This window comes from Clupea harengus, chromosome 12 (genome assembly GCF_900700415.2).
Source record: "Clupea harengus chromosome 12, Ch_v2.0.2, whole genome shotgun sequence".
NCBI classification, from domain to species: Eukaryota; Metazoa; Chordata; class Actinopteri; order Clupeiformes; family Clupeidae; genus Clupea; species Clupea harengus.
In genome coordinates this window covers 1,337,681-1,363,220 of record NC_045163.1, presented here as the reverse complement: position 1 = coordinate 1,363,220, position 25,540 = coordinate 1,337,681, and the positions used below count along the sequence as shown (strand labels likewise).

Below are 25,540 nucleotides of genomic sequence, written 5' to 3'. Positions count from 1 at the left end.
TCTGACTTCTACATGAGCAGAGCTATGCTGTACAAGTGAACTTCTACTTGGACAACCCCAGCCTCAGCCTCATGTTGGTCTGACTGTCACTGTCCAAGAGTCTGGATTCAGGTAAACAAGTGAATGGTTCTGGGTGTGATCATAGTTCTGTGGGTGGAAGACTGCCAACATCTAGTCATAACAGGAAGAGGGCCAATGTTGGTATTTATCAAATGCACATGGTAACGACGAGGCAGCCTCAGACAGTATCTTCCAAAAGTCCATTAAAAACCCTTGGGAGGTATTCCTCCAAACAGACTTACCAATCGTTTAAATTAGTTTTGAGTTGCATATTGTTTAAAAAAGTGAAACAATTTAAAGTAATGCATTTATCAAAGTTTATTTGACAACATTGGTAGTCTGAAGCTTATTGAATTCACAGAGAAGAATAAATACATCAGTTGAGAGGCACGTTAAATAAAAAAATGTGTTCCCTTTGATGACATTTGCCACTGCATTCCTTGCTATGCCTTTCAATAGCAGTCTGAACAACATGTAAACAACACATACATATATTGTATGACAGGACATACAAGTATTTCTATACTACTAGTTCAGTAAAGTAAGTAAGATTCTATTGCTAAGTAAACCAGTATTATTGTTTTTATTTTGTATTTTATTTTCCAGCACTATTTCTCCCTTTCCTTTCACATTCAAACGTTTGCCTTTTTACACAGAAGACGACATATATAGCCCTTGTACGTTATATACATATGAAACTTTGGTGATATAGTTAAGAACAATAACTATCACTCATAAACAAGATGGCATGCACTTTTGGAAGTCTCATTCAAATTAAACACCACAAAACCCAGATTCATATATCAGTGAATGAAACAGAAAGACTGTTGCTTACATATTTTACATTCAACAACAGAATATCTTGGCCAAAGTAGAAACAAAAACAAGGTCAAGTCAACAGCTTGAAAATTGTAGGTCTGTTGGTGATTACATATCTGCTCTTCATTCAAGCAACTTATTGTAATGCAGGTGGGTGATGTCTTGTCTGATGCTGTATGAAAATATAATATATGTATTGGTTTTTGACATGAGGTCTGGGTACAAGCTTTGCTACTGAATTTGATTCTCATTACTGTATCCAATCCTAAGAACTGTCACTTGTATCCCGTACATGAGTGAAAGGAAGCTACAGTGTAAACAATGTGTTTTTAAACGCTGAGCTCTCCTGAAACTGGTCACTTTGTGACAATCAACTGTTTACGAATATTGTTCACTAGTTCAACAAGAGGAAGCAGTTAGGTGGTGGCTTTTCAGGCTACGGAGGTCTTAGGAGATCTCATCAGCTGGATGTGTTCAGGGTGTGGGGTGCTGTCTCTTCTCTTGCACTCTTAGATGGTGTAATCAGCTGGATGTGTTCAGGGTGTGGGGTGCTGTAGGGTGCTGCCCCATGGTCTAGGGTCTCTTGCACTCTTAGATGGCGGTGCTGCCTGCAGGCCCATCTTCCTCATCAACACTCAGGTCTAGTCTTAGGTTACCCAGGGTCTGCTTCATCATCAGCGACTCCTTCCTCCTGAATAACACACACACACACACACCACACACACACACACACACCACACACACACACACACACACAAAGACAAGTTCATGTGTAAGTAAAAGCACAAGGAGTGGAAAGATAATGTTGTGTATTCATAAACATGCACGCACACACACACTCACACTCACACACACACACACACTCCTACATTATTTCTACATTCTCACACGCACACGCACACACACACACGCACACACAGACACAGTTAAAGTGTGTGTGGGGCTCACTTGAGCTGTAGGTGTTGGTCCAGCAGTTGTCTCTGAAGGCGCTGGCTGGTCTCCCTCTCCTCGGTCAGCTCCCTCTGCGTGTGCCTCTGCTGGGCCTCCTTCCGGCTGGCCTCCTCCTCCACATCATTAAGCTGCCGCTTCATAGAGCGCAAGCGCTGGGTCATCTGGGCACACATACATACATGGCCAAGGTCAGGGGTCAAGTTGATCTTTTACTTGAACACAGGGTCAGAGCTGAGCAGAGGTGAACATTTAAACACACACACACACACACCCCCCCCCCCCTAAACACATACACACACAGACACATACACAGACACACAGACACACACACATACATACACACACACAAGTACACCCCCCCCAACACACACGCACACACACAGACACACAGGCAGACCCACACAGGAGGAATGCCTACATAGGAAACCACATCTGGAATTTTGAGAGGATTCTCCCTAAGGGTTTAGTTACATGGCCAAGGTCAGGGGTCAAGTTGATCTTTTACTTGAACACATGAACACAAGGGTCAGAGCTGAGCAGAGGTGAACATTTAAACACACACACACACAAGTACCCCCCCCCTAAACACATACACACACAGACACATACACAGACACACAGACACACACACACACACACATACATACACACACACAGGCAGACCCACACAGGAGGAATGCCTACATAGGAAACCACATCTGGAATTTTGGGAGGATTCTCCCTAAGGGTTTAGTTACACAATGTTCTGCACAAATATTTCTCTGAGAACAAAATACACCCTTCGGATATCAAACTTAAAAACACACACTCACATTAACACGATGTGCACTCATTGTAAATGTCAACAAACACAAGTAGCCTACAGACATAAAACAGTGAAAATCGACGGAATTCCTGCTAATAAACAGCATTCTCTTCGGACCCCAGGCACTGCTCTTCCATCGCAGACAACTATGCAAACAGGCCCCCCACTGCCCCCCAGTGGTGTGAGAATGAACTCCTACCAGGTCCCTCTGCTCTGTGGCGATCCTGTGCTCCTCCTCCAGCTGGTCAGTGAGCTCGTTGATTCTTCTCTCCAGCTTGTTGGCGGTATTGGCCAGAACAGTCTTACTCCTGAAGATGTAAAGTGACATCTCTTAGCACTTGGGCTAAACGGTGCTAACTGAAGGACATGTGTATCCCAACATAGGCAAAGACAGAGAGCCAATCATTGTCCAGTGATCTGATGTAGCCCTCTCTGGATGAGAAGGGATATTTAATGAAATGCTTTAACACAAACACACAAGCACACACTTCATTTGTTGTGTATCTGTAACACATATACTGTATAGACAGAATGTGGTTTGGTGTATGTGTAACACATATACTGTATAGACAGAATGTGGTTTGGTGTTTGTTTTGTGGTGTATCCACAAGTGGTGTGTGTGTCACTACATACGTGTATATGTGGGAGCATATTACTTTGTGTGTGCATGCGTGTGTGTGTGTGGACATTAGTAAGTGTGTGTGTGTGTGTGCATGCGTGTGTGTGTGTGTGTGTGTGTATGGACATTAGTAAGTTTGTGTGTGTGTGTGTGTCACTACATACTTGTATATGTGGGAGGATATTACTGTGTGTGTGTGTGTGTGTGTGTGTGTGTGTGTGTGTGTGTGTGCTGACCTCTCCTCTGCTCTGAGAGTATTCTCCAGCTCTTTGACTTTGCTCTCTGCTTTGCTGACGACGTCCTCCTGCACTTTAGAGATCTGCAAATCCTCCACTTCCAAACGCAAGTCTTTCACCTGCAACAATACAGGTATGACATTACATACAAGGACATCCCTCATGGAACAAATCAAACACACATCAAACCAAACACACACACACATACAGTGGTGTATACTATACCTGTCTCTCGAAGATGGCTTTCTCACACTCGAGCTGATCACTCAGGTCCTTCTCCTGAATCAGTCTCAGCTGAAGCTGCTCTGTCTACAAAACAGTAGGGTACATACAAAACATATTTAGTTACACACACACACATGTATGCACATGCGCACACACACACTCACACACACACACACAAACACACACACACATTCACAGGCATGCACACTCACACACACACACACACACACACACACACACACACACACACACACACACACACACACACACACACACACACACACACACACACACACACACACACACCTGTTCAAGCACTCTCTTGTGCTTGGAAGCCCATCTCTGCTCACTGTCGTGCATCTCCTCCAGGTCACTCTCCAGGTCAATGATCCTCTCCTGAAAAAAACACATATTACCATCAACATCACCACAAACTATGAGAGAGAGAAAGACAGTATGTGTGTGTGTGTGTGTGTGTGTGTGTGTGTGTGTGTGTGTGTGTGTGTGTGTGTGTGTGTGTGTGTGTGTGAGAGAGCGTGAGACAGAGTGTGTGTATGCATTTGTGTGTGTGTGTGAGAGAGAGATGGATCCTGTGTGTGTGTGTGTGTGTGTGTGTGTGTGTGTGTGTGTGTGTGTGTATGTGTGTGTGTGTGTGTGTGTGTACCTGTGTGCTCTTGAGCTGTTTGACCAGGTCTTCTCTGGCCTGTTTGGCTGTGTGTATCTCCATCTGCAGGTCCTCCACGTGGCGCTCGGCCTGTTTGCACTGCAGCTGGATCCTCTCCCTCAGCTGGATCTCCTCCTCCAAGCTCTGCTCCTTATCAATCAGCTTACCGGAGACCTAACACACACACACACGCACACGCACACGCACACCACACACACACACACACACACACACACACACACACACACACACACCACACACACGCAAACACACACACACACACACACACACACACACACACACACACCACACACACACAGTGAAAGGGAGGGAGGGAGGGAGGGAGAGAGAAATATATTTACATTTACATTTAGTCATTTAGCAGACGCTTTTGTCCAAAGCGACGTACAAGGGAGAGAACAGTCAAGCTAAGAGCAATAAAAACCTGGTGTAACAATAAATACTACTTTACATAAGAAATAGAAAAACGACATAGAAAAAAAAGAAGTGAAGGAATGTAGTAACTGCTGAAGTGCAAGTTAAGCACTAGTCAAGGTACCAGTTAGGAAGGGAGGTGCTTTATGAAGAGTTGGGTCTTCAAAAGTTTCTTAAAGGTAGAGAGGGACGCCCCTGCTCTGGTAGTGCTAGGCAGTTTGTTCCACCAACGAGATGTTTATTTGAACACAAGTACACGTATGCACAGGAGACATTCATCCACCCACTAGTGTGCACTGTGATCCCACACTAATACATATTAAAGCATAGTGGTCAAACATATTGGCTATGTACTTCCATACATGTAACAGGCTACATGCTAGCGTTTACCTTTATGTTTACTGACAGAACATATTGGCTATGTACATCCATACATGTAACAGGCTACATGCTAGCGTTTACCTTTATGTTTACTGACAGAACATATTGGCTATGTACATCCATACATGTAACAGGCTACATGCTAGCGTTTACCTTTATGTTTACTGACAGAACATATTGGCTATGTACATCCATACATGTAACAGGCTACATGCTAGCGTTTACCTTTATGTTTACTGACAGAACATATTGGCTATGTACATCCATACATGTAACAGGCTACATGCTAGCGTTTACCTTTATGTTTACTGACAGAACATATTGGCTATGTACATCCATACATGTAACAGGCTACATGCTAGCGTTTACCTTTATGTTTACTGACAGAACATATTGGCTATGTACATCCATACATGTAACAGGCTACATGCTAGCGTTTACCTTTATGTTTACTGACAGAACATATTGGCTATGTACATCCATACATGTAACAGGCTACATGCTAGCGTTTACCTTTATGTTTACTGACAGAACATATTGGCTATGTACATCCATACATGTAACAGGCTACATGCTAGCGTTTACCTTTATGTTTACTGACAGAACATATTGGCTATGTACATCCATACATGTAACAGGCTACATGCTAGCGTTTACCTTTATGTTTACTGACAGAACATATTGGCTATGTACATCCATACATGTAACAGGCTACATGCTAGCGTTTACCTTTATGTTTACTGACAGAAGTATGACAGAGTGCCCTGAGGGCCAGAGGGAGGGAGGAAGGAGGAAGTAAGTCATGAAAAGAGGAAAAGAAAGGGTGACAGAACAGAGGATGGGGAAGAGAAAAAGAGAAGATGATAAAAAGAAAAGAGAGAATGTTGACAAAGAGAGGATGCCTATACACATTGAGCTGTACCTCTCCCTGTAGTCTGTGGATGATCTGCTGGAGTCTGAGCATTTCCTGGTTCTTCTCCAGCAGGCTCTCCTCTAGCTCCTCCACCCGCAGCTGGGCATCAGCTCTCAGCTTCTGCTGCAGGCTGAGCTCTACACTGGCCTGTGTAGACGTCTGCAAGGCCTCGGCCAGCTAAAACACACACACACACACACACACACACACACACACACACACACACACACATGTGTATTATTATTTATGTTTGTGTGTTATCTGCCTTATTTGAATTTGGAGGTAATGACGTACAATTTGTGTGTGTGTGTGTGTGTATATAATATAATATAATATGTTAGTGCATACCTCATCCTCCAGGCGCTGCACAGAGCTGTTGAGCTCAGAGTTCTTCTTGCCTCTGGTCTCTTTGTCCACCTCCAGCTCCTCCAGCTTCCGCTCCGCTAACCACAGCTTCTCAGAGATGACCTGAGCGTGCTGCGTCTGCTTGTCCAGGGCGTCCTGCACACACACACACACACACACACACACACACACACACACACACACACACACACACACACACACACACACACACACACACGCTAGTTAACACACTACTACAAACTCACTTAGCTGTGGCCATTAGAGTGGATCATGTTAGACACACACCTCAGCATCCTGAATCTTGTTCTTGAGGGACTGCTGGAGGAAGTTGAAGGCGTACTCCTGAGTGTTGGCTTCTACCATCACCTCTCTGGCTTCTTTCAGTTCACCCTGCCCAACACGAACACACACCAAAACACAAACACAAGCCTTCAGTTTCAGCAGAGCCACGCTGGCTTCCTCTGTGCAGCATGCCAGTATTGGGAGGAAACACAAGTAACAAGAGCTCAGTCAAGCTCCAACTGATGGCAATCTAGCCATAATATGTGCTGAGATATGTCTTCTCTTTTCTACAGGAAATGTAACGACCATCTCTCTTCACTCTGCCTTTCCTGGCAGTAGTCCTCAACTTGTTGGAGGACATTCTAATTCCCAGGCTTAATAAACTACCAAGGGGCTGTATTTTGTAAACTTGCTTTGCAGTTGTGTTTGTGAAACCTTCAGACGACTCAGAGGCTGTGGCTCACCTCCATCTGTCTGAAACGCTCCACCATGACGTTGTGGTCGGACTCCACCTCCACCATCCTGTCCCTCATCTTCTTCATCTCCCCCTGCAGCTGGGTGTTGTTGCGCACCAGGTCTTCATTGTTGACCAGGAGCCCACGCATCTCAAAGCGGATCTGGTTTCGCTCCTTATCCATCTCAATGCTCTCGGCCTCCAAGAACTGGTTCCTCTGTAGAAGGGAAATTAATAGGAGAGAGAGAGAGGAAGACAGAGAGAGAGGGAAAGAGAGAGAGAGTGTGTGAGTGAGAGAGAGAGAACTGGAGTCATTATTCAAATACTGTTACTGTGACTATTTCAAGTTCATAATCTAAACTAAGGAAAGGCCCATGTATTTAGTCGAGATATTTCCTGTATTTAGTCGAGATACAGTAGAGATATTTCCTGTATTTAGTCGAGATAGAGTAGAGATATTTCCTGTATTTAGTCGAGATAGAGTAGAGATATTCCCTGTATTTAGTCGAGATACAGTAGAGATATTTCCTGTATTTAGTCGAGATAGAGTAGAGATATTTCCTGTATTTAGTCGAGATAGAGTAGAGATATTCCCTGTATTTAGTCGAGATACAGTAGAGATATTTCCTGTATTTAGTCGAGATAGAGTAGAGATATTTCCTGTATTTAGTCGAGATAGAGTAGAGATATTCCCTGTATTCCTACAACATATCCACACACTGACATCACACTGAGGCTATAGACCTACCCTCTGAACCTCCTCCAGCTGTTTGGTCAGCTCCTCAATGTAGTCCCGTTTGTTGGACATGCCCGAGCGCAGAGACACTTGGTTGGGGGCCGTCTGCGAGAAAGACAGGGTCAAAGGTGAAAGGGATCAGGAAGACGGAAGCAAACGTTGTTCTGTCAAAATCTTGTCACCTTACATATTCCCTCACTGACATGTTCGAAAGTTAAATGTTAATGAAAGTTACAATCTCATAAATATTGTAAGGCTTCAATGGGATTTTTAAACAAATAAAACATTGTTTCATTTTAGTGGATGTGAGAGGTAGAATTGAATTGAAACTCACAGTTTTTTACTAATACTATTTAAACTTAACTAATACTAACGATGTTGTATTTGTAAAATGATGATGTGTTATTGAAGCAGCATGCATGCTCATACCTCTCTCTCCCGTCTCCTGGTGAGGGTGTCATAGGTTGAAGTGTAGCGTGCACGAGGGGCGTGCACGTTGGTGAATGTCACAGGGCTGGTGCTTCGCCCGTTCAGCCCAAAGATGTTGAAGTCGGTGGCAGGGGAGAGCCCGTCCTGGACCTGATATAAACACAACCATGTGGGGAGGAGAGGGTTAGGCACAACACATCGGCCAAATGTCTCCATTTCATTGAAATAATATGGATTCTATCAGCTTTATGCAATGTGGTTGAATATCTGGTTAAATGAGCTTCTGACAATGAAAGCATCAGACTAAAGCTGTGATTGACATCTCTGTTTCATCTGGCACCCCTCCACTGCTGCAGAGACTAGAGCTGAGGTGTGTGTGTGTGTGTGTGTGTGTGTGTGTGTGTGTGTGTGTGTGTGTGTGTGTGTGTGTGTGTCCCGTTTCATCTGGCACCCCTCCACTGCTGCAGAGACTAGAGCTGAGGTGTGTGTGTGTGTGTGTGTGTGTGTGTGTGTGTGTGTGTGTGTGTGTGTGTGTGTGTGTGTGTCTGTGTCATCTGGCACCCCTCCACTGCTGCAGAGACTAGAGCTGAGGTGTGTGTGTGTGTGTGTGTGTGTGTGTGTGTGTGTGTGTCTGTGTCTGTGTCATCTGGCACCCCTCCACTGCTGCAGAGACTAGAGCTGAGGTGTGTGTGTGTGTGTGTGTGTGTGTGTGTGTGTGTGTGTGTGTGTGTGTGTGTGTGTGTGTGTGTGTGTGTGTGTGTGTGTGTCTGTTTCATCTGGCACCCCTCCACTGCTGGAGAGACTAGAGCTGAGGTGTGTGTGTGTGTGTGTGTGTGTGTGTGTGTGTGTGTGTGTGTGTGTGTGTGTGTCTGTGTCATCTGGCACCCCTCCACTGCTGGAGAGACAAGGAGAACATATGGGCTCTCTCCAGGATCACTGTTTAGCACCCAACAGACAGGGGGTCATACAGGTGTGTGTGTGTGTGTGTGTGTGTGTGTGCGTGCGTGCGTGCGTGCGTGCGTGTGCTGCATTACCTTATACTCAGACATCCTGTGGATGGGATTGAAATCCAGAGATGATGTGTAGGGGCTGTTGAAGACGCGGAGAGGAGGGCTCTCAAAGCCACCCACCTGTGGGGAGAAGGAGCGCCATGTTTCTCTCCAGGTTCATGAGACACACGCAGCCTACAGCCCATCATGTGATCAACATATGGCCAATCTGCCTGAGCTTTTATGTGTGATGTGTGTGTGATGTGTGTGTGATGTGTGTGTGATGTGTGTGTGATGTAGTATTCATGTTTACTAGGTGCCATTCATCCTCTCCCTCTGATCTTCAACCAGATGCACATGCGCTCCAAAAATGTGCATGTATGCACCACCACACACACAACACACAATATGCTCGTGCCCACACACACACACACACACACACACACACACACACACACACACACACACACACACACACACAATCTTTGTATCCTCTATGGACCTGATCACAGTCCGTGGCCCCTCCCCTGGCACCCCCGTTTGGCACACTCACCCGGTCTGACATGGTGCCCACACACACACACACACACACACACACACACACACACACACACACACACACACACGCGCACACACACACACACTCACCCGGTCTGACATGGTGTCCCAGTCTCTGGAGAGGAGGGACTCCATGGAGCCCCGGTTGCTCGTCCCCTGCCTGCTGCTCTCCCAGCGGCTGGTCCGGGGCCCGCTCTCTCCCACCAGCCCCTCTGGATCTCTGGAGCCGTTCCCCAGGGCCTCTCCACTCATGTACAGCTGATACTTGGGGTTCTGGCTGGCCTTGGCGCTGGGCGCCTCCTCCTCGGATGAGGGGCTCTCAGGCTGCTTGCTGGAATCAAAGTGGCATTCCTACAGGAGCAGACGCACATGAAAGAAGATACGCGTCAGGAAGGAGCCGTGGCCAACAGCGGAGCGGAGCGGAGCGAATCAATGGGCTGGGCCCGGCAACACACACACACACACACACACCGGAGGCTTTCGTACGGCCGTATGGTCTTCTGTGAGATGAGATGCTGTCGTGATCAAGCAGACATGCAAGAAGCTTTACATAACAGCCGAGGGAGAGAATCAAGTGCATAGTGAATTACACAGAACAGTTCATGCGGTAAAGAAATGCCATCCAAGTTCATTAATGCAGCTGAATCAAACAGCCCAATCTGAACTATGCACAGTGGATTAGTAGACAAGGGTGGAGTGAGCGTGGGTGGGGACGCGTGGAGCTGGGGTGGCAATGATAGAGCGTGTGGTGACTGATCAAGCGCTGGAGTGTGAAGACTGAGGATGCCGGTCAGGATGGCATCTTGGGGATCCAGTGGTTTCACACTTACCACCTTTGTCCCGCTGCCTGCCAAAGCCCCATTGGAGGGGCCAGTCGTCTCACTCTGCTTGTCCGTGCGAGAGGATTCCTCAGTGGGGGGAGTCACGGTCACTGTCACGGAGGGCATGGAGCTCCTCTGAGGAGACTTCTCTCTTTCTCCTTCCTGGCCCTCAGCAGCAGGTCTGCTGGGCTCCGGCACTCCTCCGGGCCCCCCTGGCTCTGCTCCGGGGGCCTTCCCAGTCAGAGGCCCCGTGCTGGGGGACATCTCTGGGGAGGACATGGGGGAGATGGGGCTGTCTGGTACGGAGAACTTGTGAATCAGGTCCTTGACGCTCCCGGAGCGCGTCAGAGTCGAGCCCTTCGTGGACGCTGCCTGTTTGCTCGCCCTCCACCTTTTGTCCTCGTCCTCCGCGCTCCCCGGCGACCCTGGAGATCCTGCATTAGCGCCCATGGCTGTGTGTCCATTAGTGAGCGCCTCCGAATGGAGCGCTGTGGCTGTCCTGCTGTCCGAGCGGAGGCTGTCCTGGGGAAGAGAGGATCTGGGATGTGAGCTAAAGAGCAGTGGCCCAGAGGGATCGGCTCTGGCCTTTCCTCCACAGTCCGGCCTGCCTGCCAGCGCTCGCCTCTGCTAATACCCCCCCCCCCCCTAGCAGTTCACCCTCACTGAGGAGCAGGAGCAGGAGGAGGAGCAGGAGGAGGAGGAGGAAGGAGGGCATTCCAAATGCTAAGAGAAATGTTTGCCCTTTCCCTGATTACACAACAACATAAATAAGCAGTGAGTCAGAAAAGCCTTGCTTGGAGCTGGGAGAAGTTTCCAGCAGCTTCATCATCACATGTCAGCACTGGTCAGAGGTGGGGTAAGGGTGCTCACATGGTAAAGTCAGGTTTTCAGTACTCATTTCATGACTATGCTGACACCTGAAATGAGTACTGACTGTAGATATGTCACAGAGACACACATGCGGATCATACACACACTGTCACACACTAGTGCCTACTATCTCTATTAGTATACGCTCTCTGCCAGGTATTGAAGGATGTTTCAGTAAACATCAGTCACTGTGTAGGTAGATAATACTGATGAAATACATACCCAAACTCAAAAGTAACCAAAGGCCTAGGGCCACAGATGGACCAGGGACACTCAAGTGAAGCTGAGGCTGATGGGATATGTAATTACACCATCAGAAGTTTCACCAGCTCAGAGAAGGGGGGGGGGATCTGAGGGCTCAAGGAGCAACACATGCCCAGTTCTCTCTACCGCACTCCTTCCCTCCCTCTCTCCCTCGCTCTCTGTCTTTCTCTCTCTCTCTCTATCACACCTTCTCTCTCTCTCTAATTCCGGTTGTTTAATGAAGTGGATGGGTAATGTATGGAGGTCTGTGAGGAGGAGCTGGGAGCAACACTCTCAGACGTGGAGAGAAGCCGCACCTCCTCTGGGACCAGTCCCCACAGAGCGCCTCAACAGCTGCACATTTATCTACAGAATAATCACCCTTCCTCTGGAACTCCCCTGATGCACACCTACACACACTCACACACCCACACAAAAACATACACACACACACACACACACACACACTCACACACCCACACACAAAAACATACACACACACACACACACACACACACACACACACACACACACACACACACACACACACACAGGCATACATGCACACACACACACAGAGACACACACACACACACACACACACACACACACACACACAGGCATACATGCACACACACACACACACACACACACACACACACAAACACACACATAGACACACATGCACACACACACACACACATACACACACACAGACACAAATGCACACACACACAGGCACACAGTCATATATGCACACACACACACACAAACACACGAACACGCGCACACACACACACACACACGCATACATACATAGACACACATACACACACGAACACACACACACACACACGAACACACACACACACGAACACACGCATACAAACACACACACACACACACTCACATAGGCATACATGCACACACACACACACACACACACACACACACACACACACACACAGACACACAAACACACAAACACACACACACATAGGCATACATGCACACACACACACAGAGACACACACAAATGCACACACACACACACACAGTCATACATGCACACACGCACACGCACACGCACACACACACACGCATACATACATAGTCACACATACATAGACACACACACAAACGCGCGCACATACATACATACATACATACATAGACACACACATGCACACACACTCTCTTCATCTGACACACACACATTGACATTAGAATTCTAATGAAAATAAGTCAGTGACCAAAAATGTATTGTCAGAGTGAGAAAGCTCAATTAAGCATCAAACAGCCTCATTATGCTAATGTGCACTCTATAAATGAGTTGGCCCAGGCCCAGGCCCAGGCTTGGTTTTTAGGCAAGCAAAGTCAGGCCTAATCCTGGTCCTTGCCTGTCACTCTTCCCCAGGGATTGTGTGCCAGAGGCAGGGGAGAGACACCGAGTGCTCCCTGGGATTGGCTCCTCTGGCTCATCACTCCCTGGGTTTAAAGGCCATGAGGGGATTATCACTTAATCTGCCCGTCAGAGTAATTATTCCTTCCCAAATAAGAGGTCATGTGATTGACGCAGTCTTAAACTGGGGTTCTGCCTGTGACAGCCGGCCGCTGTGATTGACAGACACGGCCCTGACTGACACTCGGATAGTGTCTGGGATGGCAGCTAGGACAACAATAGGCCTCTATGCATGACTTTGTTACTGGGCTTGATCTCCTGGTGTAAGCAATGGCTTCATTCAGCCTATACACATGTATGTGCTCAATCATTGGTGGAACAATAAGCGTGAGAAGATTTGCATGCGCTCCGTGCAGGCGCGCGTCCCTTCACTTTCATAATCCTGAGACGCAAGCCTACACAAAGCCCCTTGTGCTGTTGCTAGTCAGTTGCCATGCCAACCACGGCGGGGTAGCATGCCAAAACAGTTGTAGCAGCATTGGGGGCTGGGGGAGCAGTTGTGAAATGGTTGTGAATGTGTGAATGCCTGCTTTTGTGTGTCTATGTGAGTGCGTCTAATTGTTCATGTGGTCAAGTGTTCGACTTGTGTGTGTAATGATGTGTTTCTTGTAATGTCTATGACAGAGTGCTTGTATGAGTGTATTTGTGAGTGTTTGAATGAATGTATTGCACTGTGGTGTATGGACAAGGTGTGTGTGTGTGTGTGTGTGTGTGTGTGTGTGTGTGTGTATGTATTTGTGTGTGTTACATGTGATGAAGGGTTGAAGGCGTGAGAACAGATTAAGCTAACCCAGACGGCGGCATATTAGGCACAGTTTGCCATACCTCTACAGCATTCTGCACCTCCCCCCCCCCCCCCCCCCTCCTGCTCCCCAATATGTCACTCCACTCCACTCCATCCTGGCCCCTGGCCCTCGGCCCCCAGCCCGTCGGTGCCTCAATGACTGACTGACGGACTGAAAGCTCTAATGGGTACAGGCAGCACCGTACATCTGTCTCATTCCCACGGCAACCACTCCAACTGTCTAACTATCAAGCACAGCCCACCCACCCACAGGCCATCTCAGCACAGTCTGCTGGCATTCAGAAGGGGAGCTGTGTGTGTGTGCAGAACGTGACGAGCGACTAGAGGAATGGGTGCAAGAGAGTGAATGAGTTACTGACGGAGAGAGAGAGAGAGAGAGAGAGAAAGAGAAGAAGAGAGAAAGTGAGTGAGAGAGAGAGAGAGAGAGAGAGAGAGAGAGAGAGAGAGAGTGAGTGAGTGAAGGTATGATGGCAAGCACAGCCTATATTCCTTGGAGGCCCTGTGTACTGACATATGGTGCTGCATGAGAAATGTTGACTGACCCAATTGTGCTGTGATCCTGAGAACATTCTGGCATTGTGTGAGAGCGTCTGCATACTGTGCATGTTTAGGAATCGTTGCTAATCCTTCATCCTTTAAAGCTTAATAATAAAAACATATGTGCGCCGCGTATCCTCCAGTGTCTCCGCTGCCTGCCACCCATGCATGTCTGAAGAACAGGCCAACAACCATGGCAGGGCTCATTCACATGCTAAGTAGGCCACTGGAAGAGATGCCATTGGAGAAACAAACGGCAAGAAAAAGCTCCTTAATCTAATAGTGTACATGCTGCAGCACATTATGGCACACACACGGGCTCCATAGTGTTCACGCGGCACCATAGCAGAACCTGCAGGAGAATTAAAGCCTTTGATAGGCTCTCCTGCCTCCCTCTCATGTCACGCGCGCTCTCTTATCAAGGCGAGCACACGCTCCATCGCCTTCATCAGATCTGTCACTTACTCCGTACCAGAACTGACACCTTCTGGGATTTCAAAAAGAGAGGGGGAAAGAGAGTGGTAACGCACCGCACACACACACACCTAAGACATCCGACGGAGGGAATGCCACCTACAGCATGTTTTGTCGAGCACACACACACACACACACACACACACACACACACACACACACCAGGGCCGTTTTGATGTGTTAAGGAGGTTTCAAAGCGAGTGCATTAGATTAAAGTCAATCCCCAGCCGTGGCAGAGGAGCCACGGCTGACAGGAGGAGTGGAGGCTGGGCAGGAGGACAGGTGAGTGGACAGATGTTCCATAGAACCCACTCCATACATCCACACGCGCGTGAACATCTGGAGCCATCCTCTCCTCCAGTGTGCCTTCAGAGGTGGGATGGGACTTATTCTTTGAGCTGATGGCTGCTTCGGTTGGTGTCTTGGCATGTGTGTGTATACATATATATATATATAAAACCCAAACACACACACACATGTGTGCTTCAGAAGGACTAGTATTATTGGAACAACATTATTAGTCCACAACATGAACTAGAAGGTCATTTTTCTGTTTAACCAAAAAAAAAATCTAATTGTTTGATTATGTAATTCAAAGAACTATGAGAGTTTCATAGATTTTGTGAGACAGCAGTTGGGCTGATAACATGACAGTGTATGTATGTGCCTATACAGTTTAAATGGCAGTGTATGTATGTGCCTATACAGTTTGAAATGGCAGTGTATGTATGTGCCTATACAGTTTAAATGGCAGTGTATGTATGTGCCTATACAGTTTAAATGGCAGTGTATGTATGTGCCTATACCGTTTAAATGTAGGATCATGAGATCAATATTTACCATGTTGTCCGGCTCGTTCTGGCTCTCCCCTGGCATGACACTGGAGGCTCTGTGGCTGAGGAGGTGAAGTTTCTGGGTCTCCTGCTGGTACCTGTGGGCGTCTGCGCTTAGAATGCCTTGCAGTGCTCGGAGGGCCTGTTCCCGAAAACACACACGCTCTCGCTGTGCTGCCCGGCCGGCTATACACACCTGCAGCTCACGCCTCTGCTGCAGTAGAGTCTGTACACACACACACACACACACACACACACACACACACACACACACACACACACAAACATTCATGAATTCAATAACTAATGATTGTTGATGGCTCAGACAGTCAGGCGCTCAGGCTAGCTGGTGGGTCACTTACAGCACAGGTGTCTGAGTCCCGGTTCCTCTCTAGGGCGGACTGGACCTCGGAGTGCTGCCTCTGGAGATCGGCTAACTCACAGCTTATACGCTCACGCCGCAGCACCACACACCCAAGCCTGCAACACACAATCAACAATACACCTTTTATAAAGACAAACTTTAAATCATTTAGTAGATTAAAGCATTATTTGAGTTCAAAATATTTCATTTCAAACCAATAGCAATGCAGCTATATTCATGCTTAAGTGTACATTTTTAAAGTACAGTAGGGTTCTTTGTACATTTCCACAGAACTGGTGCCTAGTTTGATGGCTGGTCCAGTATTGGGCCACTAGAGGGAGATATGCCTTCATAATGGAAAGCAGAAGGGATGCACAGAAAAATGGAGGATTCATCTTTTTGTAGGCAATGAATTCATCATGGACAGAGCTTCAGAGCACAGTTTCAGAAATCATTTCTTGTCTTCACCATTTATACGTTCTTCTTTTATTATGATGTTTTATTGTAGCAGCAGCTACACTGCCTGCCAACATATGTTTGCTCTTTCTGAGCTCATCAGGGCTACATGCTAAGGTATGTCCTCGCTGCAGTTGGCCCTGCTCCACATCTGCTGCCGTGGCCCTGCCCTCTCCTCCTGCCTGTCTGTCTGTGGCAGCAGGGCGAACAGGCTCCAGATCAGGTTCCCCAGTAACACCTCACAGCATGATGTGGCGAATACAGGCTCTGCCGTGATGGAGACACGGTAGCATGTTCCCAGAGCCTTTAGCCAGACTCTGCTACGCCTCTTTGAGAGGTGGTGCGTGAGAACTAAGCTTGCTGTGACAACACTGTACAACACCAGACTCACCGGTTATTCTCTTCCCACATCTCAGTGTTGTCTTTTGTAATTCATGTAAATTGTAAGGAGAAGGATCTCAACAGGATGGTGCTCCAGCAAACATTACACCGCTCCCCTGTAACTGCTCCTGCTAGGTGCTAAACACCCCAGGGTCAGATCCAAAGGCAGCACACACTATAGCTGGACCGGTAATGAGCTATACGTGGCTTTGTCTACAATCTAATAACATGGCAGCTAATTGAGAAACTTTAAAAATAGAAACATTGCATGATATAAGGGATTTTGAAAGAGAAGAGATGGGATTAGAGGGAAGACGCAGCCCTTCATTTCAGCGGATTGATAGCTGACAGAGATGGCGTTTCAGTTAAAGAGGCAACTAATTCAGATGAAGCATTGTCAGCTCTCGTTTCTCTGTGTTTGTGTCTGTAATGTTTATTTGAGAGAGTCTGTGAAATCTGCTGGCATCTGCTGAGGGGATAAGCAAAGCGCAGTCTGTGCCCCTCTCTCCCTCTCTCTCATACACACACACACATTCACACACACACACACACACACACACATATGTACACACATGTGCACGCAGACACAAGAACATATGCACACACACACACACACACACACACACACACACACACACACACCTCCTCTCATTAGCTTGCAGTAGACGTGTGTGTAAATGAGGTCTAGCGCGGCGAGCTTAGGCTACTGTTGGCCCCCGCAGCGCCTCGCCTCTGTGATGGCCAGCTGTCAGCTCCACAAACAGAGTGATTAAAAACAACATATTACATACCTCAGCTTCGCTGTGTGTGTGTGTGTGTGTGTGTGTGTGTGTGTGTGTGTGCATGTGGGTATGTGACAGCATGTAGGGGATTTACTGTGTAAATAAGTCATTAGGACAATGACAGACAGCTGTATTTCAAACATACGTATAGAATAGTATAGAATTTCAACAAAGCTCTACTGAACATCAGTTCATGGTCAAACACATGGCATTGACACTCAGAACTAGCTCCCGTTTCCAGGACAACAGGCCTAGAGATGCAAGGCTGTGAGGCCTGTGGGCACAGCCCAGACATACCCGTTATCTGACTTGAACTAATAGGATATTACTAAATTCTAAATGAAAGCGTCCAGTCTCACTCAGTGAGCAGTCAGAACATCACCTTACAGCAAGAGAAGGTCCCTGGTGTTTGCTTTCTCAGAAGTAGAAATGGCCGTGCCTATTCAGACCCTTTTGAAGGGGTTGAATTTAATTACACGATTAAATTAAAATTATAATTATGAACTTAAGTATATGAAAAAAAAATACAACTAAAGCAATTGTCTGGAAGGTGATGAAGGGAACATGGAGCAAAAAGAGGACAAAATAAACGCCTATTTTATCCTCCTCCAGTTCAGTTCAGTCTCCCAGCGTTTGATGTAGTTCGAGTTGGCTTCAGCCTGCTCTAACAAACGACCTGTGTCAATCTGTGCTCCCAGCCCTGTAGTGTGTCGGAGAGAATCACTCCCAGCCCCACTGACGTCCTCAGCCCCTCTGATCTACCAGCGACAGTGTCAGCGGCACATATGCCAGCGCAGCGTTAAGATGGCAGGCGTGCATAATAATAAAACAATTAATGACTTATTGATACCACACCACCACATACAATACACTGTGTGTGTGTGTGTGTGTGTGTGTGTGTGTGAGAGTGTTTGTGTGTGTGTGTCTGAGTCTTCTTGCCTGCGAATGGCATCAAAAGGAAAGCATCTATCAGTATTCAACATCTGCAAGGAGCAGGGCGGTGAGATGGTGGGGTTGATCACAGCACAAACTTCAAGGCGGGGGGTTGGGGCGGGGGGTTGGGGGGTGGGGGACTGGCCTGTCATTAAGCATTTCAGGATCATGTCTCCAGTGAAACAGAGTGTTTTAATTGCATGTCAAAAGAATGGATCATTTTCTGAGGGAAGGTGCTGAAGTGTTTTGGGGGGAGAGTGGTGGGGGGCACAGCCTCTGTTTGCTGACAGAACTCTGAAGTTGTGTGTGATGGGTGGCCTGTGAAACGCTGCGGTCTCTTTCTCTTTCTATCTCTCTTGGCGGTTATTGGACAGAGGACAAGAACTGGCTGAGGCAGATTTCATTCCAAACAAATGCTTTCAACAGAATCTGCTCTTTTATTAGTTCTGGCTCAGGCAACTGTGAGACAATAGAAGTGAAAGTATGGGCGAGTACTGCAGGACTCATCATGCCATCACAAAAAAAACTCAAAACTTACAGGAACACTAAAAAAGGATCAAGTCTGATCCTGATGTGATACAGCAACTTATACAGAAGTCCTTAGGAAACAAATTCCTTAGATCTTCTCACAACCTTGCAATTCCATCTCTGTTTGCACAAACACAAACACATACACAAACACAATAAACACAACAAACACAAGCACACACAGACATAATACAGAGGCTTTGCCAGTGGGAGAGCCAGTTGGCACTGAGACCCAGCTGGCACCGTGTGTGATTGAAAACAGAGGGGATTTACCCAGAACAAGAACCCACACCCTCACACAGTCATCTGGAACAGGAGACCACACCCTCACACACTCTGGAAGGAACGATATGCTTAAACTTGCTCAGGTAAATTCTGGTGAACTTCACATGCTGCATCAGATAGCAACACGCAAGGAAACCCGCTTTAAACCATTACAGTCACTCAGAGATAACTGTCAGTCTGGTTTTGTCTCAGTGCCACACCTAGATCCTGTCCTTTTCTCAACACATCTTACTTATTTACACAAAGCTTCAGTAGCACATGCCCAAACACACACACACACACACACACACACACACACACACACACACACACACACATACACACACACACACAGAGACACACACGCATATATACACACACACACACACACACACACACACACAAACACACACACACACACACACACACATACACACACACACACAGAGACACACACGCATATATACACACACACACACACACACACACACACACACACACACACACACACACACACACACACACACACACACACACACACACACACACACACACACACACACACACACACACACACACACACACACACACACACACACCATGTTTCCTTTTGCACTGAAGCAGAGCATGTTGGTATCAGAAGACTCCAGAAGATCAGAAGACTCATCTCACAATAACAGATGCAGAGCAGAATGTTTTGGAAAAACAATTCAGTAACACTTTGCGTGCTTCGATCACACTACGACTAAATCTGAAGTGGACATAGGAGGCCTTTCCAGTATTGTGTGCCATGTCTATGCATCTCCTGTACATTAGATCCTGCCGTCATTATCAATATGTGCAGCTTCGTATCTGAAGCACTGATTGAATGGGTCATGGCGCAATAACCGCTTCTAACGGGTGGATTACACTGCAGACCGTAGCCATGCATCTGTTAAACAGTGCTGAGTCTCATGCATGTATCTATAAAGTTAAAGAAAGAATCATCATAGTATTCTCCTCTATACCACACTGATCAGATTTGGCTTGAAGAGAGAGCATAATCAGAAGAAAAACCACTGCAAGCATTTCTGTGAGGTCTGGAGTGTGTGCTTACTGCTGTGTGATGGTGGAGTGTGTGTGATGGTGATCTCTGTGTGATGGTGGAGTGTGTGTTTACTGCTGTGTGATGGTGGAGTGTGTGTGATGGTGATCTCTGTGTGATGGTGGAGTGTGTGTTTACTGCTGTGTGATGGTGGAGTGTGTGTGATGGTGGAGTGTGTGTGATGGTGGAGTGTGTGCTTACTGCTGTGTGATGGTGGAGTGTGTGTGATGGTGGAGTGTGTGTGATGGTGGAGTGTGTGCTTACTGCTGTGTGATGGTGGAGATCTCCTGCTCAGTGTTGCTCTGGAGCTCAGCAAGATGGCGTCTCAGCTCCTGGCTTTGGTCCAAGTGCTTCCTGATGTCCCCGACAGCGTCGCTCTCCTCACAGACCTGTCAGGAGACGACAGCAGCAGCGGTAGCCATCAGAAGAGCTCAGAGTGGAACACAGGCCCACACAGCCCAATGCATACTGACCATCACAAACACAGGCCCACACAGCCCAATGCATACTGACCATCACAAACACAGGCCCACACAGCCCAATGCATACTGACCATCACAAACACAGGCCCACACAGCCCAATGCATACTGACCATCACAAACACAGGCCAGCATAGAGAAATGAACACCAGCAGGCAACTACACAGGCAACTACACCTAAAACAGCACAGGCCCCACTTGTGTTTACCCTTTATGCTTAAAAATGCCAAAACTGATCTATTACCACCCTTTCACTGTCTCCTGCTTTTAGCCAGCAGGGTGCAGGAATGAAGAGATGTCTTGCCTTTGGTCTTTCAAATGATATACAAACAAATGTTCAGAAGGTATTTGGATCCCACTCAGCAGAGAATGGTCAGGGGCTGCCATGTGAATCCATGAACCCCCCCCCCCCCACACATACAGAAAGTATATAAACACACTAGCTGTTTATCAATGAACACTCACAGCATTCATCAATAACATTGCAATTAAGCGCACAGCACACAGAGTGCCTCCTGGTTGAAATGTTATCTAACGGCATCGATGAAACGCCACTTGACACAATGGAGTGATTAATGTTGGCCTGGCTGCCGAACAGAAGTGCTGGCTGCGTCCAGGGCTACACCCAGATGGGCGTGAATGGGAGCCAGAGTGGAGAGCGCTGAAGCTGTGGCAATCTGTGCAGTCTGCTCCCTCAGTCAGCTAACAGGCACCCGGCCGCCATCCTGCTCTTAACAAAATGGCCGACAGAAGAGGGAGCTGAGCGGACCTTGACCAAACGAGTAGTGTGCCCCCGACCCTTCACTTCAGACTGATCCTTCACTTCAGACTTAGAGAAAAACTGTTTCTTATCCTCAAATGCAGAATATTCATACAGATGGATCCAGTTAGGCGTATGCATGCACATGCCTCAGGCACAAACACACAGAGACATACTCATGTTGAGCTGCAGAAGCACACACACACGCACGCACGCACGCACACACACACACACACACACACACACACACACACACACACACACACACACACACACACACACACACACACACACACACACACACACACACACAAACACACAGTTCCCATCTCCCAGCAGCAAACTAAGGAATGTTCTGGATAATGAGAAATCTATGAGTCAGCAGCTTGATGACAAATACTCCAGTCTGGGGTCTACAGAGGGCTATACTAAGTGTGAGAGAGAGAGGGAGAGAGAGAGAGAGAGAGAGAAACAAAAAGGGAGAGAGAGAGAGGGGTAAAAAAGAGTTTATGCAAGAATCTGACATGTGCACCCACCCTATACATGAGAATAAGAGACAAATCTCCCTCTTTGTAGTCTGTGATAGGGAGGGAGAGGACATGGGTGGATGACCGGTGTGAGGATCAGACGCCTACCTGCCTGTCTGCAGAAACAGTTTCCTGGAGGATGAGCAATTTGTCCTCCAGAAGCTGCCTGAGCTTCAGCAGGGAGGGGGGCAGGGCCCTGGATGTCCCAGTAGACTGTGGGAACAGGAGGGCAGGGCAGGGCAGGGCAGGCGTGTCAAGTCAGGCCTCTGGGATCAACTCTCTAACACACACTACACTCTCCCTCCATCATGCCTTTTCAATTGAAACACCAAATATTTAGCCGAGTACTCTGATCAAAAGACAGTGCCAGAGTAGGAACTATATTGTTATGTCACATAATGATACTAATACTATTGGACAACTATTTTAAATTTTAAATTTGGAAAAATGGCGGAACATCAGAGAAAGTCATTTAAACAGCACTGTCTCTAAGGGACTCAGACATATGAGAACACATTCTAACCCTGAGCACCAAACGTTATTAAGTCAGAAATAACACAAAGTGCCAATCAGTCAGTCCAAACTAAACAGGGCGTCATTCCAAGAGTAAAGCCTTCGCCACATTCCCTCTCTGTGCCAAGCAAAGCAGGTAAACACGAGATCCAGTGGATGTTTATATGTTTAGATCCATATCCCTGAGGCTGAGAGTACAATCTGCCTCCATCTCCATTACATAAGAGACTCAGGGGAAGAGCAAACAAACCGGGTGAGAAGTGAAAGTTAATCATCAGAAGGCCGATAATGTTTCACACAGTCACACTATGACTTTTAGATACCAATCCACGATATAACTTATACAGATTTAGAAGTGTTCACTATGGACTAGCTTCCATGCTAACTCAATGCTAATTTCAGGTACAAAGTAACCCAGAAATACACAAAAGTTGCTCCAGAGAACTCATCAAGAACACAACGGCCTCTGCTACTTTTTATCCACACTAAATTCAAAAACACTGGTTCCTCTCGGCATTTCCTAATATCAACTCTCATGCTGCTAAAAGTAAAGTTCCTGCTGCTCCACAGAGGAGTCCCGCGGGGAACTTTGTGTGTTACTCACGAGTAATCCTGGGGACCCACAGAAGCTCATGTTGAGGGAGAGAAGGGCTTAAGGGAGCTGCATAGCTTTGAGGGGATTTTGGTTGACAACGCTGTGTTTGGAGTCTGTCCTGTTGCCGTGGGCACAAGTGTGACCCCCTCTCTCAGGACGGCCCACTGACCTGCATGTCTCTGCATTGGCTAGCTGGTGTTCTCTCTCAGACTGTGTTTGTGTGTCTGTGTATGTGTGGGAGTGTGTGTGTGTGTGTGTGTGTCTGTGTATGTGTGGGAGTGCTTGAATGTTTGGACATAGGAGAGTGAGTACAAAAAAAGAGTCTTGCTTGGTTGAGTTCTCAGTTAAGTTTCCCTTGATGTGTGTGTGTGTGTGTGTGTGTGTGTGTGTGTGTGTGCGCGCGTGTATGTATGTGTGTGTGTGTCTGTGTGTGTGTGTGAGAGAGAGAGAGAGGTAAAGAGAATTCAAATGACCAACTAAGTACTTGAGACACATCTTTTAAAGGGTTTAGTGATAAGACAGCTTAAATCCCAAAAGAAATACAACACCAGTGCACTCACTCAGAAAAACGTCGATTCTGTTGATTGTCTAATGTAACATTCACACCAGATCCCTGTGGATTTCACAGCCTGAAAACACAAGCTTATGTACCCACTTCTCAACACACCAAATGACAAAATAACAGAATCTCAACCCAATTCAAACATGTCCCCCTGGGGCTGAGCAGAAACAACCCCAAACACCAGAAGAATGCAGAGGTGGGTGCTTGGAAGATTAGGAAACGCTGATGGAAAAAAAGTCAATAAGGAAATATTTTGCCAAACATGGCCATGGTCAGGAAGCCTAACAGGCATGGGAGGGCATGGGAACTCCTCTGAACACACACACACACACACACACACACACACACACACACACACACACACACACACAAAAACACACAAAAACACACAAACACACACACACACACACACACTCAAAGAGAGAAACACAAATCAACACCAGTCCGGTCACACCAGGGTCATACTTGAGATATTTCAGCAAACCACAACATCCTCCACAAGCAGACGTTTGTTCTCACACCCTTTTGTATGCAATACCACAAATTCCTAAATACACGCACTTTGTAAAATGTTAAAAAAAGAACTTTGCAATATATTCTCATACACACTGTAGATGCCAACAACACGTGGAAAATGAAGCTTTTAGAAAATCACAGTACACATGCTGATATAGCCCAGTGTTTAAATTATAGATTTCCTCTTTGGCTGACCCTCTCTATCCGTTCTTGTGTGATACATGACAAAGGATCTTAGCAACTGCTGGCTGTTCCTTTTGAAAGCAAAGGTGTAGAATGGAGATCCACATATTTGGGCTGGCGAGAGGAATAGCTGTTAGTTTGACAGGGTTCCTCAGGTGGTGGAAACACTTTTAAAAGTAGAACCATTTCAATGAAGCTTCAGACATAAGTCCTTCACCAATGAAGGGGCAATGTGAGGGAGAGAGAGAATGTTTACCCAACAGATCAACTTTCTACTTATTCACTCAGACCAACCCTCACACATCAGTCACATCAGAGACTTTCCTCAATACACAGAGGTGACTAAACAAACACAAGTCATATGGATTCTGACAGTTAGAATGCTGTTATGAACAAAGACTAAAAGGGATTCCAAGATGCTATGGAAGAGAGCCAAGGAGCCACAGGGACATGGGCAGAGTCAGAGAGAAAGAGAGAGAAGAGAGAGAGAGAGAAGAGAGAGAGAGAAGAGAGAGAAAGAGAGAGAGCGAGAGAGAAGAGAGAGAAGAGAGAGAAGAGAGAGAAGAGAGAGCAGGACTGGCTGAGTGGAGTTGATCATTACCTTTGGTCCTGTGCAGGTAGTGTTGGTCAGTCACTGAGTGTGAC

The 25,540-nt window shown here is 46.9% G+C and overlaps 1 protein-coding gene across 2 annotated transcripts; it reads right to left on the bottom strand.

Annotated features, from left to right (window-relative positions):
* Positions 1-363: 363 nt before the first annotated feature.
* LOC105902421 (cingulin-like protein 1) lies at positions 364-23,731 on the bottom strand. 2 transcript variants are annotated; one of them, XM_031578421.2, is made up of 21 exons: positions 23,644-23,731; positions 22,635-22,739; positions 21,024-21,148; positions 16,330-16,447; positions 15,975-16,193; positions 10,753-11,265; positions 10,013-10,273; positions 9,410-9,505; positions 8,376-8,525; positions 7,959-8,051; positions 7,221-7,427; positions 6,760-6,864; positions 6,457-6,609; positions 6,118-6,285; positions 4,380-4,553; positions 4,022-4,111; positions 3,716-3,799; positions 3,491-3,609; positions 2,835-2,943; positions 1,828-1,991; positions 364-1,570 (listed from the first exon to the last, which is right to left on the bottom strand). In XM_031578421.2, the coding sequence occupies exons 1-21, from the start codon at positions 23,671-23,673 to the stop codon at positions 1,471-1,473; spliced, it is 3,183 nt and encodes a 1,060-aa protein (XP_031434281.1). In that variant the 5' UTR covers positions 23,674-23,731; the 3' UTR covers positions 364-1,470. The 2 variants fall into 2 exon arrangements, with proteins under 2 accessions (XP_031434281.1, XP_031434282.1); XM_031578422.2 differs by lacking the exon at positions 10,753-11,265 and having other exon boundaries at positions 23,644-23,725.
* Positions 23,732-25,540: the final 1,809 nt, after the last annotated feature.

Coding starts and splice junctions, on each gene's coding strand:
- LOC105902421 (XM_031578421.2), bottom strand. CDS start 23,673: ATGAGCTTCTGTGGGTCCCCAGGATTACTC. Junction 8,052..8,375: donor CCAGGAGACGGGAGAGAGAG/GTATGAGCATGC, acceptor TCTTTCTCGCAG/ACGGCCCCCAACCAAGTGTC. Junction 1,992..2,834: donor CCACAGAGCAGAGGGACCTG/GTAGGAGTTCAT, acceptor ATGTGTGCCCAG/ATGACCCAGCGCTTGCGCTC.